This window comes from Stegodyphus dumicola, chromosome 1, assembly GCF_044657685.1.
Source record: "Stegodyphus dumicola isolate Sdum_Otavi_A_Nest chromosome 1, ASM4465768v1".
NCBI classification, from domain to species: Eukaryota; Metazoa; Arthropoda; class Arachnida; order Araneae; family Eresidae; genus Stegodyphus; species Stegodyphus dumicola.
Genome location: NC_140768.1, coordinates 95,617,909 through 95,638,954, shown reverse-complemented (window position 1 = coordinate 95,638,954; position 21,046 = coordinate 95,617,909). Strand labels below are relative to the sequence as shown.

Genomic DNA, 21,046 nt, shown 5'->3' with positions numbered 1-21,046 from the left:
ACTGCGCGATTCAGTTAATTTTAACAAACAACATGGCTGATGTGCAACTGACTGCTCGCTGGACTGTCAGCGACAGAATCGCGTTGGTAGATATCCAAAAAATTAGATAGAACCGTACAAAATATGGAAATTTGTAAACAAGTACAGACAAGGTTACCTGATGCTGGGTATTTCAGAAAATTAAAACTAAAGACGTGCATATCGGCTTCAAAGTGACAAGGGTACTCGGTACGTTTCAAATTATTTTTTATTTAAGAGCTTGCATCTGCTTTTTATGAATATTATTGAATCGTTTTGTACCAAAAAGTGATTTTATTTCATTTTTTGGAAGAAAAGTTTAACAATTAAAATATCTTTCTTCTGCAATTTTCAATGTCGCCCCCCCCCAATTTTCTGATTGTACTTATTAGAGTGTTCTTAATAACGTTAAGGATTGATTTTGTAATTAATGAATTAATCTCTGAGAAAAACTAAAAACACATTCTTATGTAAAAACTTTGAAACAAACATGATCTCAATAACATTTTCACTTCAAATAATTTTTCTTTCCAGTATTTAGCAAAACCCATCCGTCATGTATCTGGCTGCAGTCATCCAATCAGCCTCCTGCCTCGAGGTAAGAATACAGCAAGTGAGACAGACGAGAGTTGTCTGCAGAAAGTGTGGTAGGGCGTTTACGCCTGAGTTCGAGTTTCGATTTTAGCCAGGGTGGCTGATTAATTTGTAAGGTATTAAACAACTGTGTTTCATCTGAGTTAGTTTCTTAAATCATATAAAATCAACCTCATCTAAATATTTGTACATAAAAGTTGTGCTTCTATATAAGAAAGGATTAAATTTCCAATAATATACTGTGTCACGTTTCTGCCATCCCAACAAGCATGACAGCAGGCTCTCATTCGAGAACCAGAGAGAACGAAGCTGACTGGATTTTGAGAAAAAATGGGAAATTTTTGTTGTAATTTTTAAGAAAATTTCTTATAAATATGTTTAAGGGAGTAATTAAAAGTGATTTGATTTCAGTGTTGAAAGAACTCGGTGAAGAAGCTGATTCCAGTTTAAAAGTTGTAGAATTAAAAGATAAGCTTTTAAGTTCTAAAGACTATTTGAAAGATAAAGATTTTGTTATTGAATTCCTTAATATTACGGTTGAAGAAAGGAAAAAGTCAGAAGAAACTGTGAAACTACGTTTGATACAAATCGAAAGTAGCAATGAATCTAGTAACAACGTAGAAAATATACTTTCATTAGACAAGCTTTTGAAAGCTGTACAGGCATTATCGATTTCTGTACCTAAAAAGGGTGAAGCTTGGAACTTATCTTTTGATTCAATAGAAAGGGCTTTTATGCATAAGAACGTACCAAATGAGTTTAAACTGATAGGTGATAAATCTTCTAATATTCTATATTAGTATATATTAAAGATGATTTGAAAGATTATGAAAAAATTAAATCTTTATGGAATGTGAACCATCGCCAATTATATGTTTAGAAAATTTTCACCAAGCTAAAAGGTTGATGGGGAAAACTCATTTGCAGTTCGCCTCTCGTTTAAGATCAGGTTGGATCCATTATTGTAAAAGTAGAAACGTCAATGATTGAGTCTTTAATTAATAATTTCTGACAAACTTTTTCAAACATTGGACAGTGATTTAGCGTGCCATATTGCAGTTCGATAAGGTGAAAGTTGGCTACATCCAGAAGAACTAGCGAAGGAATGCGACACTTATTTCACCGCAAAAGGTAAATCTTTTGATGACATAAGAGGTGATAAGTGCACTAATTTTCGTGATTCATGCAACAAAAACTCTAAATATATTCAACCAGCGCTAAGAAAAGATTCAGTGGTAAATGAACAGAAACATTCATTTAAACCGCGAGAATGTTACGTAAACCGAATGACAATGTGGTTGTTACAAATGTAAATTCTAAACGTTTTTTTACCAAAATGAGAGTGTTCCGACGGAAAACTTAATTTTTATTCCTCGGAAAAGATTACTATTTACACTGCAGGGAAGCAAGTAGAAGCATTAAAAGATTCAGGTACGGAAATACCAATTTTGAACACTACATTAATTCCTGATTTAAAAATAGAAAGTAAGGGTAAAATAATTTTAAGTTCTGCATTTGACGACGTCATAGAGGCAACGTTAGCAACTATTCCCATTTATTACAAAAAAATAAATAGTTGTCTATATTCGCGCATAGAATCTCTTTTTGGGTTGACAGATAAACTCAGTGTTCAATGTTTAACCCCCAAGCACGCAAGCCGGATATCTCATACTCGGGGCATATTCTTTGTCCCTTATCTCCAAACCGCTTTCTTGGAAATGGGCGAAACCTTTTGTAGCTGAATTCAAGGTGACGTTCTTGAAGCTCGGAAATCCATGGAGTGATTCTTCGAATACTTTTCTAGAAATTGTACCTTTTGGGTATGTGACACCCGCACACCTTCTCGTGTCTCTCAGATTTTCATGCTCACTTTCTTAGTTAGTCAGCATGGCGCAGTATCTAAGTTATGATAAAGAAATGGAAAGGTTGAAAAATATGCTAGAAACCATTTCAGCAGATGATGAATCGTTTAGCAAAGCGAAGGAAGGATTAATAGATGAAGATCATAATTCATCAACAGACAATGTTACAGACACTGAATTAGATAGTGAATTAAAAAAATCAATCAAATTATGAAAGTGCTGTCTTACTATCAATTATGCACAACGATAATAAAATTGATAAAACCACTGGAGTACTAAAAAAGCCAGAGATTATTTCATTTTATAATCTAACCAAAGGAGCAGTAGATGATGTAGATGAATTGGGAGCAGCATATTCTACAGCTAGAGTTCGAAACCGTGACCTATGGTAATTTTTTCCTCGATTTTAAATGTTGTAGCAATTAATGCACCAATAATCTCACCTTCTACAGAAGAACCACCAACTCAGTTTAGAAACAGGTGTTCTTTTCTCAAATCATTAGGACTGAAGTTAGTAGAAGATCATTCAAATCCACGGCAGCAATAAATCATTCTCCCTTTGAAAATAAAAGAAAAAATAGTTTCACGAGATTCCAGCATGAAACCACCATCTAAAAAGACGAAAAATGTTTAAAGAAGATGCTCCTGAGTGTCCTAAAAACAAGGACAGAAAGACATGGTTTCTGCGCAAGAAAAAGTGTAATATCAGTATTTGTATGGAGCATATGTGTTAAAGCTGTCAGAGATGTGAAAAATAATTGTAAGTACTTTATTTATTATATTCTATAAAAATATTCTAAAGTTTATTGTTTTTTATGTTAATCCACATTTATACTCATATTTATATCATTAAAGCAATTTAAAATGTGTTAATTGCTTTCGGGTATGACATACCCAGCGCGCCTTCTCGTGTTTGTAATTTTGGCACACGTGCTTGTGGGTTAATTACACCAGATGTATGAGATCACATATTTGAAAACGAGAATGAATCAACAGTCTTCCCTGAGACAAAACTGGAAACTCATAAACAAAAACAACTTGAGATTGGTGCTGTTGAACTGTGAAATGTAAATCTTTTATATAGCTCAGTTGAGAATCAGTATGTTGAAAGACTAAACAGTTATTCGGAATCGAATAAATTTAAGGTCGATCAGAGAAACTGTCAAACATTAATAAATTCTTTCAAGGACGCAGAATTAGGGAAGAATAATTTCTCTTTACAGGATTAATTATTATTTCATAAAGAAAACATTTGTGGAGAAAATGTACAACAGTTAGTTTTGCCCGAGAATTATCGAAATAAAAGTCCTTCAATTAGCTCACGATTTCATATTCGAAAATCATTTAGGTATGCGGAAAACTAAAGAAAGAATTAAGCTTTCATTTTATTTGCTGAACATATCCAAAGATGTGGAAAATTATTGTACAACATGCGAAGGATATCAATTAAAAAGTCTGGAAGTCATACCTTTAAAAAGACTTTCCGCTTCTTTTAGATATTTTTATGAGAACCGGTATTCCAGAAATTATTTGTAATGATCAAGGCACTAATTTTACCTCACAGTTAACTCAAGAATTCGAAAAAAGGTTAGGAACTCGTCCTCGTTTTTCGACACCTGGTTACCCAGCATCAAACGGCTCAGTGGAAAAATGGAATCAAGTATTTGAACAAATGTTACATCATATAATTCACACAGATCCTGTTAGCTGGGACAAGCACATACCTTATCTACTTTTTGTGTATCGTGAAGTTCCAAATTGTACTACAGGTGTATCTCCATTTATGCTTATGTACGGTCGTGAAGCTAGAGGTCCCTTAGCCATGTAAAAATAATCATGGTCTGGTGAAATACCATTACCCTCTTAATCTGAATAATTCAGCAGTTTATTATCTACAAGAATTAAAGATAAATTTAGCGAAAGCAGCTGAGCTCGCTTCTTTATCTGCCACGGAAAAACAAGAAGCTTACGCACATTATTTTAACCGTCATAAAAATATGAGCGGATTTAAAAATGGTGATCTAGTATATTTACTTATACCAGACTCTAGCAACAAGCTATATCCTAGGTGGACAGGTCCAGGTGAAATTGTTGAAAGAGTAAATCCTCATTCTTATAAGGTTAAATTATCTAAATCTTATATTCTTATAAGGTTAAATTACCAGATGGGAGTGTGTGGCATGTTCATGTAAACAAAATTAGAAAAGTTTATGTTCGAGCACAAACTGTGGGAGTAATATTTGAAGATGATTCTGAGTTTGGGAAAATTCATCCAACTCCAAATAAAGGAAATTGCGCAACAACTAGAAGGTACATCGAGGTGGATATTAGTCATTTAGAAGGTAGCAAACAAAAGCAGGGTTCATAGCCACATTTTAGTTAAAAAAATAAGCACCTATAAGCACTTTTCAAGCACATTTTAAGAAAAAAACTAAGCACATCTAATTACATTACACACAACTGCATAACCTTAAAAATTAGACTCGTAATCTAAAATATGAGAAATGCAGTATTTATTAAGAGAGAATAAGCATTACCTCCCCCATGGAAAATAATTACTTTTTTTAAAATTTAAATAACAGTTCAATTTACAGAACTAGTTTACAATGAGAGGGAAAAAAGCTATGCAGAACTAAACTATATTACAAGATTTAATGATGAAATTTCAGTTCAAAATAGAGGAAATGAATAATAATAAGGCATATTTATTCTATTCGCTTGGAACTTAATAATAAATACAATTTATTTTTCCACTCATATTGATATTTAACTAATTTAAATCTAAATTCTGAACATTTTCTAAATTTTCATCGTATATCAGATTTCCCTTTAACAGATATTCCAAGCAAAGTAATTTAAGTAAAAAAAGAGGAACATTTCTGAAATCAGAAGACAGAAATTTGCTTCATGCAGTCATCCTTTAACAGTAAAAGTTTAACTACCCGCATACTTGAAAATTGGCGAATATTCGGACAGTTCAGCGTAACTTGAAAAAGAGGAACGGAGGGGGGATAAACTGTAGCCGTTCTCTAAATTTTTCCGCTAAATAAATGCTTTTGACATTTCGATATGTGCATCTTTTAAAAACAAACCAACAGAACAGAAAAATATTCTGCTTTGCAAGCGCAGTAAAACTCTTTTAAGTGTTCATAAACAAATCTCGGACCGAACATCAAAATTAATTATCTCTGCAAAATATCACGAACGTTGGCATTGGGAGAATAAAGAACTAAATAAAGGAAAAGAAAGAGACTTACCAATCTGGGGTTCTAATTTTCAACAGACTGAGTTAAATTTCCGGAATAGAATCATTCTTCGCTTGGGTTGGTAGACTGCAAAACTTTTAGTCCTATTCAATCCAGACTGAAAAGTGGGGAAAAAAAAAAAAAAAAGGAGGGGTCCGTTGCTTGTTTTGCAGCGAACTGTGACAGTTTCAATATTCGAAATTTTGCGGAGAAAGGGGAGAACCTCCCAATCTTCGTACTGTATAATGTATTGGTCAAAAAAATGAAATTATTTTGACTATTCGATTACTTCCCCTTTATTTAAGCCATTCCGAATATTATTCCTTAGAAAGCTAATTTGTGTTAAAACACAACCATTTTTGGAAGTTTACTATACTTCAGCAGTTACTGCAACTATGTTATTATAAACATTCATACATATACTCATAATATAAGCATAACGATCATAATAAACACGAATATGAACTGACCAAGCGGAACGAGAATGCAAATTATTAAGATCTTGATAGAAATTTAAACGTGTGTAGTATTTGGGTGGGAGGAAAAGAATGCCGAATGTACCGGAATTTTCTACTGCTTTCGCAATTCTTTGACCAACAGAACGACGGGCACCTGTCTGTACTCTCCGCACACACCAAAGGTTATGTTAATGCAGAGAAAGGAGGAAAAGCTATTTCCAGGAGTATCATTCACCATCTGAAATTTCATATTAGGTAGAAAAGTTGTTTATTTAGTTTCGGCTTTGGTACGGGGAAAAATTGCGCGTTCATTTAAAAAAAAAAAAGCACTTAAAACAAAAAAATAATGGCTTTAAAGAAAAAGTAAGCACTTATAAAGGCCTTTATATTTTATTTTCAAATATAAGGACTTATAAGGACCACTAAGAACCCTGAAAAGGAATTACGCCAGCTTTTACTCAAGAACATCAGGTTATTTTCTGGTGAGATCCAAGTAGCCAGCGTTGGTGAACATAGAATTCGATTGTTACCTGGAGCTGAAAGGAAAAAAACCATATATCTATAAGATCCCAAAACATTTGAAACCTGGAGTAGACAAACAGATTTGAAGAGTTAGAGAGTTGGGTCTTACTTAGCCAGTGAACCTGAAATAGCATACCCAGTCGTATGTGTTGCCAAGAAAGACGGAAATATGCGTTTATGTATTGATTTTAGATTGTTGAACCAAGTAACCAATGGATTTTCCAATGGAGAATATGACTGATCTAATCAATAAAATTGGACACGCGAATATAATCACCTGTTTAGATGTTTTGAAAGGTTACTGGGAAATACCTTTAGAAGAAGAAAGTCGTGATTTAACATCATTCAAGACACATCGTTCGAAATACCGTTGAAAGGTGATGCCTTTCGGATTAAAAAATGCAGTTTCTACTTTTTAGCAAGTGATGAATGATGCCTGAAGAAAACATAGTAATTTTTGAAAAAAAAAAAAAAAAACCCATGTTGATGATATTGCTATTTTTTCCTAGATTGGAATTCGCATCTCAAACATTTAGATGCTGTGCTAACTACATTAGTTGATCTCAGATTTACGGTGAACGTAAAGAATTAACGGATATAAAGTTCGGATATAAAGTATTTAGGACTTATATGTCTGAAATACTTAAAAAATAAATAATAATAAAATAGGAGCTGGAAGACATCAATCTGATACTGAAAAATTACAAGCCATCGAAATTACAAAAAGTCCTAAAACGAAGACTGCTCTAAACAGTACATTAGGCTTATTCAACTATTATCGTGATTACATAAAGAGTTATGCAGAAATAGCTCGCTCATTGACGGAGCTTACGAAAAAGAAAATTCCTGAGATAATTCCATGGACTGATGTTGAGGAATCAGCATTTCAAGATTCGAAATACCGACTGTGTGAAGCATCAAAACTTTACACTCCAGACCCAGCAAAACCTTACACTAGGGATGTCAAACTCATAGGTACACTTGGGCCAAACAAACAAGGTTTAACTTTAGGCGGGCCGCAAAAAAAAAAAAAAAAAAAAAATAAAAAAAATAAAAAATCAATATTTATAGAAACGTAGATTTATTTCGAATAATACAATAAAAAATATATATATATATTTATATAGAAAAGAACAAGAAAAATTTAATGTTTACGTCCTGATACTTGACATCTCTTCTATGCTATTATCTTTCCTATTTCAGGAGAAATTTTGTTTGCAGTGATAACTTTCAACGCTGACCCAAGGTGAGCATCATTAATACGGTTTCTAATAGGAGACTTATTACCTTTCATGACTGAAAATAACTGCTTGCACCGATAAGTGCTACCAAACACGGAAATAATTTCATATGTAAATTTTCAAGTATTTTCAAACCTGGCTGGTAAATATTTGTAAAATTCAGGCACGCCCATTTCAATGAATTTTGCTTTCAAATGTGAGTTGCATTGAATCTCGATCACCTCCATTTGCATATGGCTGGGTACTGAGTCAATACTTATTGAGAAAATCGAAGAAAACAAAAAAAATTTGTCTTTGAGGGAACTAAAATCATTAAATCTCGTTTCAAATTCAGTTGTTAAATTTGCAATTTTTTCTGCATATTTTTGATACGAACAAGTATCATCTAAACTTGATTTGTTCATGCTGCACATCGGGAAGTGCGTCAAATCTTCATTTTTAAGTTGTTTTTCCCAAAGAACTAGTTGACATTTGAATGCTTTAATTATGTCAAACATGTTCTTAATGATATGATCTTTTCCTTGTAACGATAAATTTAAATCGGTTAAGTGTTTGGTTATATCAACCAAGAAAGATAAATCTTGTATCCATACTGGATCGTAAAACAAACTTACGTCTTGATTTTTCGTTTTTAAAAACTGACATATTTCTTCTTTCAAATTCCAGAATTGTTTGAGAATCTTGGAGCAAGATAACCAACGTACCTCGGTATAGTAGGACAAACCTGAATATTCACTATCTAACTCACTTAAGAAAGCAGTGAATTGACGCTGATTTAAACCTCGAGATCTTATAAAATTTATAACTTTTTTTATATATGACAAAACATTCTCCATATTTATTACTTTCGTGCATAGAACTTCTTGATGTACAATACAATGCATATGATGAATGTTTGAACCGTGAATTTCACTAAGTTTTTTTCTTAGTAATGCTACGAAGCCCTTGTTTTTCCCGGTCACTGATGGGGCGCCAGCTGTAGCTACAGAATTTAATTTTGCCAAAGGTAGATTGTATTTCTGCAGAAGTCCAAAAACACAAGTAAATATATCTTCTCCTGTGGTAGTACCAGGCATCGGTATTAGTTCCAGTAATTCCTCAAAAATGTTAAAATTCTTGTCACAAGAACGAAGAAACACTGCTAATTGAGCTTTGCCACTAATGTCTGTACTCTCGTCACAGGCAATGGAGAAACTTTCGAAACTAGATGATTTTGCTTTGATCTGATCACTTAAATTCGCGGCTAAATCAGTAACTCTTTCCGCAACTGTATTTCGAGACAATGAAATTGATTAAAAAGCCTTCACATTTCCAGGACAAACAATTTCTCCAGCTTTCATTAGGCATTCTTTGATGAAATCACCGTCAGTAATAGGCTTCGAATGTTTAACCATCAACTCGGACAAGACGTAGCTTGCATGTACTGCCGTTTCACTTTCTTGCAATACTAAACATGGACTGTTGCTTTTTCCCTCCTAACTTGAGCTCTTTCAACTTTTCTTCTCTCATTAATCCTTCGTAATTGTTATATTTCGATTTGTGTTGTTCGTAATGACGTTTAATATTATATAACTTTGGTACATTAATAGTATTATTACATATCAAGCAGATTATTTTATCTTTTATTTCACAGCAAAAATATTCTAATTCCCATTTTACTTGGAATATTCTATGTTCGTCAGCGATTTTTCGTTTAATTTTACTACCACTTGGTTTTGATATAGACATACTGAATACAAAGGGGTAAAATAAACACGGTTAACGTTAAAAAGTTAACAAAAATTTATTCTTTCCACAAGAGATAAATCAAAATGCTGAAATATTTCTTCAAAAATATTCTAACAATATCACAAAATGTCAAGCGTTTAGCAAAAATCAATTCAAAACAGAGAATCTAATTCTATCTCACAGCGAAATCGCTACAAATCAATCCCAGCATTAAGTAAACAAACAGTTCGCTAGAACTACAGCTACTACTGAGATGAGTTGTTTGTTCTCGGCTTGTATAAGCTTTATAATTAATTTCTCGAATATACTGGAAACATCTATAAATATCTGGATTTTTCTGGATGGCAACAGCAATTACGAGATATTTATTTATTAGGTATTAAATGCATGCGCTGTTCTATTTTTAACCTTCCAACGCAGCTGTCTTTTCAAAAATCGTCTGCGTTGCTAAGGCAACATGAAGCAAACCTAATTACAATTCTAAATAAAAAAACTAAATAAATAAATAACTCCGTAACAATATGAATTAAGTAATAATTAATAATAAAGCAAAGTGCATGCACATGCATGCACCAATATATCGTACAAAACTATGATTGGAAAACTGAGACCATGAGTTCGGCCACATTCGGCTATCAGGGGATGTGTACAAGTTCTGAGTGCACGTGTCCCCTAAAAGCTGAAGGTAGCTGAACGCAAGCTACTCACACGCATTTGTAATTTAAGTAGTGTGTGTCAGCTAGCTGTGAGTAATCTAACAACACTGAATAAATTATCGTTAATTACTTAGCAGTAAACATTTCATTTTATTGTTCATCGATATGCTATTTTATTATTATATATTATTATTTGCCGATATATTGGCTGGGCCGCAAAAATATTTGTTGTGGGCCGCATGCTGCCCGCGGGCCACGAGTTTGACATCCTTGCCTTACACCATACAGTGTGATGCTAGTTCATATGGTGTTGGCGCTTGCTTGTCACAACAAGACAGCAAAGGCAGTTTGCATCCTATCAGCTTTGCCAGTCAAAAACTTTCGAAAACTCAGCAGAACTGGTCAACTATTGAACGTGAGGCTTATGCCGTTGTGTGGTTATTAAAAAAGTTCGAGTGTTGGGTGTTTGGATCGAATATCGAGCTAATCACAGACTATAATCCATTATTATATTTGTATAAATCGGTACCTCATTCTGCCAAATTACAGAGATGGGCAATAGCACTTCAGCGTTATAATATTCATATTTCTCATTCATAAAACATTTTAATGTTAATGTCTGTTTTGAAATGCGTAAAATTAATGGCATGTTAATATGCTCTTATGTACAATGTGAACTGTTATTTTAAAAGTTAAGGAGTACTGTGATATGTTAAAAATGAAAATGTTGTAGAAATGCCAAAGTTTTAACTTATTGGTATGACTGAAAAAAAGAGTTACGCATTGTGAATATGTGCTAAATGTTGAATGAACGTATTTAGGCTCTTTGACAGTACACTTCAGAGTTAGCCACTCGTTGAGAATAGTACCTCAGGGTTCAGAGATGAATATAAAGTGTGTTCAGAGGTCTTGTTATGTTGTATAACGTGTTATATTAACACGTTAGTGTTTTGATTGTAGGCAGTAGTGTTGCATACTTGTACATAGACACGCACGTGTTTGGTGTTTCTCTTTACAACACATGTTAGAGAGCATGGGGAGATAATAAAATAATGGTATAAATTAAATAGGAATAGAGTTTTAAAAGAAAAATATACATGTTCATACTACTTGCCATTTGATTGTTTAACATTTTATTAAACTAGCTTTCCTTCCAGATCTCTGAAGGGAACCAGATCCAACTAAGAAAAACTTCTGTTTTTAGATGCAGTACAGATGAAAAGTAATTGCCCATGGAGATATTGTAAAACGACTTTTTAATTTCTAGGTTAGATAGTTTTAGTGAGGAGTTGTTGCAAAAGATCGGCCTCGCATTAGACTTAGAACCTAGAGCTAAAAGTTTTCAACAAGGTCATTTAGACCTTAGTCTCAAACTAATTAACTCTGACGGTAAGTATGTACGGATCTTAAGTTTTACTAACGTTTATTTTATTTTAAAACTATACTATCTTTTCTTATTTTCCACTTCCGGAAAGAATTAAATGTTTTAATTTGTTTATGCAAATTATACTTGCTAACGCCCAAATATTTAAGTTGTGGCTTTTTGCCAAGAATTAGAGAGAGAGTGGAAGTGAACCACCTTGCCACTGCATTCTTACGAGTTTTCAATGAGTTGCTGCTTTCCGTTAAGGCCAGAGGTTTAGTCCTCTTAATATTCAAAACATATTGTAGTTTCAGCAGTTTGCATACTACTTACGTAACCTTTTAAAAAAGGCCAGTCCTAGTGTTAGGCATTTGTAAACTAATTCAAAGTTAGAATTTTAGTTAGTAGTTTTATATTTTTACATTCAGACGACAAGTGGTTATATCTGTATCCCAAAGTATGGGAGCACCTGTAACTTTATAGAGAATAAAGGGTTCAGTAAACCCATCCTGCTTGTGTCATCGATTCCACACATACTTGAACATAGCTTTAGTAAGCTCCCTGTTCCTATTTAGGACATAGCATGTTTCCAAAGCAAGTAAAAAGACATACAATTCCTCACAAACTATATAAATGGCCATTAAATCATTTCAAATTTCTTAAAAATTTTATTGCTGAATTTCAATACATATATGTATATATATATATATATATATAGTATAAAACCTAGTGCTGTTTAAATGGTTAATAGAAACATAAATTACAAGCTTTTATTTTTAAGCTAAGTCTTTGTAAAACATGTTCAAAACAATCTTAATACATGAATTAATTATAATATTAATTTTAACACATTATTAATTATAACATTAATAATATTTATTTCTAAAACAAATTAACATTATTAATATTAATTTGTCATTTTATTCATTGTTTTAAAAAGCAAAGTTTGAAATTATAACAGCCACAAATCATTGTATTTAAAACTGTTCAGCAGTATATAAGATTTCTTTTCTTCCTTTAACTAATTGGTCTCGTATATAAATTGCATTTAAAATTAATTTAGGTGTAATTTAATTAATTAAAGCACTAAACTCTGATTACGTTCTATTATAGCAATAGTAAACAATGTCAAAAAAGAGGTAAGCAAATGTTAGAAATTCGGCCAATCCGATTTGCGTTTGTGACATCATTGCTCACAGTGGCTTATGGTTTAAGGGATGAAAGACGATGTGCATCTGAACCGGTCTCGTTTCTCCCTAATACAAATGGTGGCTGTGCGAAAGAGTATTGCATGTAAATGGGACTTAATAGTGAAAACCTGATGAAACTGGTCTTTTCTGGCAGCGAACTGGTACCATGAAACACTTTGCCAATCTCTACAGAAAAAGCTCTAACTGGTGTCAAACATTCCAAAGCGAGACCAATAGTTTTAGCATGCGCAAACACTGCAGGAAAGCACAAGTGTAAACTTTTCAGAATCCGAAAAAATACACGACCTCAAGCATTAAAAGGAATAAAGATTTTTCTCATTATATATCATGCAAATAAAACAGCATGGATGACACGTGTGTTAATGAATGGTTGGATTGAAAACCATCTCATACCTAAGGCTCAGCAACATTTGAATTCGGATGGTTTACCTAATGACGCAAAAATTGCCCTGAATGTATAATAACTGTTCGGCTCACACTTCAATTAAGTTTTAGTGAAAGATAATGTATCTGTATTATTTTCTCCAAACTGTATGTCCATCATTCAGCCTACAGTTATCAGAATAGTGCGCACGTTGAAATGCAAATATAAAGTTGCATTTTTAAAATCCATGTTAAGTTTTTTTAACAATGGGAAGACTATTCAAGAATATTTTAGCATAAAATCTGCTGTGTGGAGCATCGTAAGACTGCGGGAGGATGTGTCTTCAGATATTTTAAAAAGTGCTTGGCATAATTTATGGCCAGCTTCCATATTTCATGGTAGGATGATGAAGATGATAGCCGCGAATTTGAAGGTTTTCAGATATGCAAACCAAAGGCGAACTTTTCCAATTAGTGGATTTAGTAAAGAAATGTAGAGAAGCGGTAAAAAACGAAGCTGATGTAACAGAAAATTTTTATTGCAATGAAACTCCAATCATCAATCAACAGACGGCGGAATATGTAGTATGAATCTAGATCCAGAAAATACTGCTACTGATAGTGAGAAAAGTGACATAGAGGTTATTGAAAAAGAAAACATTTCTGCCAAGACGAAATTAATAACTCCTCTGGGCTTATGCCCTTTGGGATAAAAATAAATACCATGTGAATAGCAAAATAAATAATACCACGTGTGCATTAACCCTTTGAGTGGCCAGGGTTTTGGCTAAAAAACACAAATTTCCCAAAACTACTATGAAAACAAATTATATTTTTTGATTTTAATGTAAAAACTCTCCTGGAATTTCATACCTGGATTTGTGTAATTTTGTTATGTTGCCTTAATTTCTTTGACATATTTTAATATGCACGTATATATATGTTCCTACAGATATCATAAAAAATATTCTAGGCCATATATATACAGCTTTGCCGCTTAGAGTGTTAAGGAAATATCCAACAACTAAAGGGGGGAGGGAATATCCCTTGCACATTTAAGAAGCTGTCAGGAAGCCTGAGAGTCGAGAACATGCCTTTCGCCTTATGTTTACATAAATGAAATACCTCAAATACTATGGACATGTAACACTATCTTGCTCCAAAAATATTAGCTTCTAAAATGTTCCAAAACTCTGACACGAATATGTGGTGGGTAATGGTGAATGAGAATATACTCCGTCATGCTGATGTGCGAACCGGGAAGTGAATGTGTTTTATGATGGCACATCCGCACGATAGTCGGTGAGAAAAGGTTAACTTACTATACCTTTAAAAGCTTTCACCTAATCTTTAATTTGGATTAGATTCAGACCATTTAAGAGCATATGTGTGACAAGACACCTATTTTGCCAATATATTAAGATCTGCTCTTTCACATCATCTTCAATTTCTGATATGCTATGGCACTTTACTATTTTTAAGATACATTTTGATTGCAGTACACTTTAAAACACATCTCGAGTCTATCCTTTGCTCTTTTGCTTACACCACACCTTTTAGATGCTATACACTGAGCGTGAACATTTATGCCAGATATACCTAATTTTAACATTTATTTGGATGGGATCATTTTATATGCTGTCGTGATTTGTATGTTGGAAAATTTGGTAAATGATTTAACACAATTGTTCTACTATGCAAATGTTAGTTATTACATTTGAATGAAATTATAAAGAAGGAATTTTGCTATGTATAAAAACAAACTTTTGTTAGAAACAAGGAAATTATGGAACTGTAACTTTTAAACTTACTTCTGCTGAGTAACATCTCACTGGAATGCCAAAAGCTCTTGCCAGTCCAAAATCAGCTAATTTAAGTTCCCCATTCTATGCAGTTAAAAGCAGAGAAATAAAATAAACATAAATTAAATATGAAAGAAATAATATAACAAATACAAATTTGTTCACAGCATGGGAAAAAGTAAAATGATTTCAGTAAAAAAAGAATGCCATGTTACAAAAAGAGAAGGAAAATCTCACTCACTCACTCACACGTGCGCACACACCCACAAAAAATGAACATCAAATTGGATACTTACTTTATTTATTAATAAATTCTGTGGTTTTAGATCTCGATGAAGAACATTGTGACTGTGACAAAAAGCTAAACCTCTTAACAGTTGAAACATGAAAGACTGGAAAAAAAAAATAATAAATAAAACTTAATTCTCATTGGCTTTTAATTTCCTAAATGTAAAAAGCGGATAAAATGTATTATTAAAACCAATGCACTGCAGACAAAGTACAGCTTGTTTTGCATACTTTAGATGTGCTTTCACATTTAGGGAGCTATTTTGTGAAAAAAGGAAAGTAGAATTTAATTTTTGACATTTGGTAACATTGCTATATTAACTTGTAGAAGTAGTAGGTCAGTAGAAATAAATGAACTAATTTAGAGGTTTATGTATACAGAAAAAAGGCAAGAAAAAGTTATAACAGAACACAAGCAGTATGAAATTCGCAAGTGCTAATCTTTACAGAATAAAACAGCACCCTTCCCAAAATGAAAAGCCAATAGCAACATTACTCATAAAAAATAAGCAGCAAAAAGATTCAATTTTTAGTCTGTTGTCAGCAGACCACAAGTGGTCCTAGAAGCCTGACCTTGCGATTCTCCTGGATTTCTTAAAAAAATTATTTAATATTGTGTATCACGCTAGAGCAGAAAAATTTCAGTTTGGAAATTACACACAGCAATCCTCAATTTCATCCCAGACTGATATTTTATGAAATTTATTACTGGCTACTGCACCTACATACTTCCCATACTAATCTTAGTCTTCCCCAAAAAGGATAGAGAATTATTTAAAGCACTGAAACCTTGGTGCTTCTCATCAGCAAGCTTATCCATTTCATTAATGTGAGTATTAACATTTATTTAATTTTCAGTCAATAAGATAAAGATAATACTAATCTAGTATCATTAAATTATTAAAAACAAATATTTTTTTCTGTTTACTTAAGTACCTAACACCAATATTAAATTTAATAAATTTTAATAAATTGCATTTTAAAAATATAACTCTACTGGTAGCAACAAATGCTTAATTTCCCCCCCCCCCAAAAGGGACAAGAGTAAGGTAGTCGTCAGAACATTTTAATTTATAAAAGTGCTGCCCACTCGAATAAGGTTTGAAAAATGCTGATATATATAATGTTTAATGTGCACAATGCTGCCAAATTTGAGCAATTCTCCGATTGTATTTTTAGTAAAAACAGACTGCTGTGTACATGGGAAGACTAACAGATTCATTCTCATTTACACAATGATCTATTTTTGTTTACAAAGACATTACAGAATGGCAAAAATTTTCCTTCACACATATATATTCTATTCATGATACATAAAATAGTTATTTTTTTCATGAACTGTATTCTTTTCATGAACTGTATCATGTATTATTAGCATTATGACAATCTAATTAGATTTTGTGTCAATTTTTATGTTTGGTGCTAAGTGGAATCTTGGTAATAGAAAAATATAGTACTTTTCCATTTCGCCGACGCAAATCTCGCCAAGCAGACTTTATTATTGGCGGCAACATACAATATACACAAATAAAATATTTTCACGAATGTTAGTTCTAAGAATTTTTTATTTTGAAGGGATAAACATTTTTATATCGTTTAAAATTTTGTAAAAAGCCAATAAATAAAGACAATAAATTTGTAAAAAGATGTTAATTTAAGAATTTACTATGCTTTCATGGTTCAACATCCTGATTCGCCGGTTCATATCACTTGACACCAAATGATCTCATCTCACGCAAACTACATTACAAAAATCTAAATATCTCAGTATTATCTACATTAATTTCAAGTTAAATCTTTATTTGGATTATAAGTTTAAATGCATGAATTATTTCAATTCGTACGAATAGCTTACTCAGAAATTATGTAAAACCACAGTGCTTTACTTCGCTAGTGCATTCTCATTAGAACTGATGAATTTAGCCCTTGACTTTGCCTTTTCTACATTTCTGCCTTCGGGTGAGCGGTGTGATGGTATCCTAATTGACTTAATTAACACGAATGGACTCAGGGCATAAAATTGAACTATTTGGTAAAAATTCTTTCTAATTGTATGCCAGTATTGAAAGAAACAAGCAATCTGATAAGAAATGGCCGCGACTTGTTTCGAAAGTGAGGCGTAAAATGTTACCAGCAAGGATATTCTGCTTGGCATCAGTTGTACCATTACTGCTGACTTTATCGCCTACCCCGGCAAAACAGAAGTACCAAAAATACCAGAAAAAGTAATAATTCAGGATACATAAATGAACAAAATAGTTATGCATTTTGCCATCCACCATTTTCAACAATGTTATCAAAAACCTGCAATTTATCGTTAAAAATAGATAATTATGATGTCACAGCATAAGATCTTCATTTTAGGTTTATGTAACCCTGATATTCAAAAAGGCAGGTAAAATTTTGTAAGGAAGTTAATCGCTGTTTCTATCTTTCCCTAGCATTTTGAAAAAATCTGATGTGCACACCACATGACTTCCTTGTACGGAATATTAAATTATACGCATTTTTTTCTTGCATTTCATTTAAACTTATTGGATTAAATTAAATCTACTTCGCCGACAGCGCATAAACCACAATAGAATAAATGCATTCTTTAAAATTCACTCTAGTATTTGTTTACCATAGCGACACTCTGGCGCTAGATTCACTTTACAGTATTATATTTCGTTCATATTATAACTCATAATGCACAAAATTTATATCATTTAAAGAATAGAATTATCTAATCGTTGCCACATTTTCTATTCAAATACTATAATAAAGCTAGAACGATGTATAAAAGAAATTAAGCAAACAAAACAGAAAAGAAACAGTTTTTCACAGATGATTGAGTATTTCTCATTCAATTAATTCAGTTCTCACTTCGCGAGAAGGCAAAAATACATAAAAACTCAAAATATCTATATTAAAAATTACGAAGTAAATCTTAAACACTTATTTCCTCGAAAAAATTTTAGAAAGGATTAAGCATGATTTAATTCGCAATAATAAATGAAGACGTTATTTTTGTTGTTGGGAAGCTACATTTCTCTAGATTGGCAACAAATCCACTACTCTGCTGTTTCAAATGTAAACAAGCAATGGCTGCCATGAAAAAAATATTAGGTTTAGCAGCACTTAAACAACTTTAAAATTGTTGATAATTCTAAAAACATTGCATACAGATTTACTAAAGGCATAAACCTTAACCGGAAGATAAGAACAACATAATTCAATCATTTTTAAAGCAAAAAAATGTACAATTTACAAACATATAAGAGTAAAGAAACTGAGATCACTGAGCCGGGTAACAGAGTGGATATATATATAAATATATTTATATACGTTTGGTGTGGCCGATTGCAACCAAAATACGAGGTGCACATCTACATGTTATAGCAGTCCTATACACAAAATTTCAACGTTCTGAGGCTACTCATTTTCGACTTATGCGAGATACGTACGTACATACGTTCGTACAGACGCCACGAAAAATTCTCTTCAGAATTTATTTTAAAGCAGTTTTATAATTTTTTTTTGGAGGAAAAGTTTTTTATTCTGTTCTTACGTACAGATATCACACAAAAACATCGGTAAATTGCATTCAATAGCGGTCAAAATGGATATTTTAATTGAAATATGCTCCCTGAAACATTTCGCGATTTCAATACTTCCTTTTTACTTCGTACAAGGAAGTAAAAAGGACTAAAATTTGGGACCTGCCTTCCTTAAAACAGGAAAGAATGGAGTACTTTCAAGGTTGCAGAACTAGTTATACTGATAATATATATCAGAACATTAAAAGACAGTGGAATTCATCAAAAAATGGCACAATAAAAACAACATCATTTATTGTAAATTTATATATAAGTGAATTTATGCCGCATTAAGTTTCTAACAGAAGGTGTCAATTTCCTTATTTTATATTCTATTATAGATTATTTACGACTGTAATCAATGGTACTAGTTTTAATAAATTTCTTTGTCAGATAATCTCAAAGTTTTTACAGGCCTTTTTTGTAGCTTGTATCTGTTGATTATCTCATTACATAAACAGAAATCTTTTATTATATAAATAAATAATGAGCAATCTGTTCCTTCACTCTTAGTGCGATTTCCGCAAACTTTCATGGTCCACAAGAAAATATGTTAAGTACCATGAACAATAACTTATCATAGCTTATATGTTTAAATTACAATACATGGGACTTAAATCATCCAGCAAGAATCAAGAAATGGAACTCCTTAATGGTTAAAACTACATTTTACACCTCATATTGCAGTTTTTTTTAAGCCAACATCAGATCTACAGTATTCCTGAATGAAGTCGTACAAAATAATTCAATCTGCACATTGGTCTAGTTTAAAGAAAAAAATCACAAATAAAGCTTTCATAATTCTGATTTGCATGACAATGATACTGCCAGCAAGTACAGCTGGATTTCAAATAATATTATTCTGCAGATTTTTATTTATTCAGGATAAATTAAGAAATACTTTGAATCTTTTTTAAGGTCAGAATGGGGAATTTCCCACTAAATAGTTCTTGAATCAATATTATAAACATTACAACTGAGCTTGCATTATTTTAAAATATACACTCCTCTGTTACTTTCATGACAGTAAAATTTCAATTATTGCACGAGTTCTGCCAGTTATTCTTATACCAATTAAAGAAAGTGCTTTTAATCACAAACAACAAAAAATGTTGTTTGTGTTCTACCTTCAAACTACATTTTTCAACTGCTTGAATAATGAATCAAAGTTTTTCATGAGGCTTTATTCAAAAAAGATTTGAACCATAATAACTTACCAACAAAACTAGCTAAAAAGATGAGAAAAGAATTATTACACAAGGAAAAAGTCCTAAAACCACTCAACAGAAATTTGTTTTCAGAACTTTCCTTTACACCAGACTAGAAATACTATGTGTTCCTTAGACTATTAACAATATTTGAATTATATAGTTAATTTTCCACATTATGCATCTTATTTGGGTAGTGATACACCAACAACAATTTATTAGCATTTTTGGCAATGAAACACATTTCTGTTATCAGAAGTTTGATTATGCAGATTTATTTTACTTCTATTTTAAATATCTGGTGGGCATTATTTAGAATTCGAAATTCCATCAATTTGTTATTCCCATAGTTATCTCAGCCTCTTTATGAATCCTGCTAAATTTTAAAAAAAGGGGGAGGGGGTACTTTTCCGTTTTCCCGGCGCAGGTGATAAAGTCAGCAGTAATGGTACAACTGATGCCAAGCAGAATATCCTTGCTGGTAACATTTTACGCCTCACTTTCGAAACAAGTCGCGGCCATTTCTTATCAGATTGCTTGTTTCTTTCAATACTGGCATACAATTAGAAAGAATTTTTACCAAATAGTTCAATTTTATGCCCTGAGTCCATTCGTGTTAATTAAGTCAATTAGGATACCATCACACCGCTCACCCGAAGGCGGAATATATAGAAAAGGCAAAGTCAAGGGCTAAATTCATAAATTCTAATGAGAATGCACTAGCGAAGTAAAGCACTGTGGTTTTACATAATTTCTGAGTAAGCTATTCGTACGAATTGAAATAATTCATGCATTTAAACTTATAATCCAAATAAAGATTTAACTTGAAATTAATGTAGATAATACTGAGATATTTAGATTTTTGTAATGTAGTTTGCGTGAGATGAGATCACTTGGTGACAAGTGATA

General features: G+C 32.4%; 1 protein-coding gene across 1 annotated transcript in view; it reads right to left on the bottom strand.

Annotated features, from left to right (window-relative positions):
* Window positions 1-21,046, bottom strand: part of Cdk5 (Cyclin-dependent kinase 5) — a 111,288-nt gene that overhangs the window by 51,653 nt on the left and 38,589 nt on the right. Inside the window, exons 5-6 of the mRNA XM_085817880.1 lie at window positions 15,360-15,455; window positions 15,073-15,147 (exon numbers count right to left, since the gene is read on the bottom strand). Coding sequence (XP_085674006.1) covers window positions 15,073-15,147; window positions 15,360-15,455 — 171 coding nt within the window. The remainder of the gene's footprint in view (window positions 1-15,072; window positions 15,148-15,359; window positions 15,456-21,046) is intronic.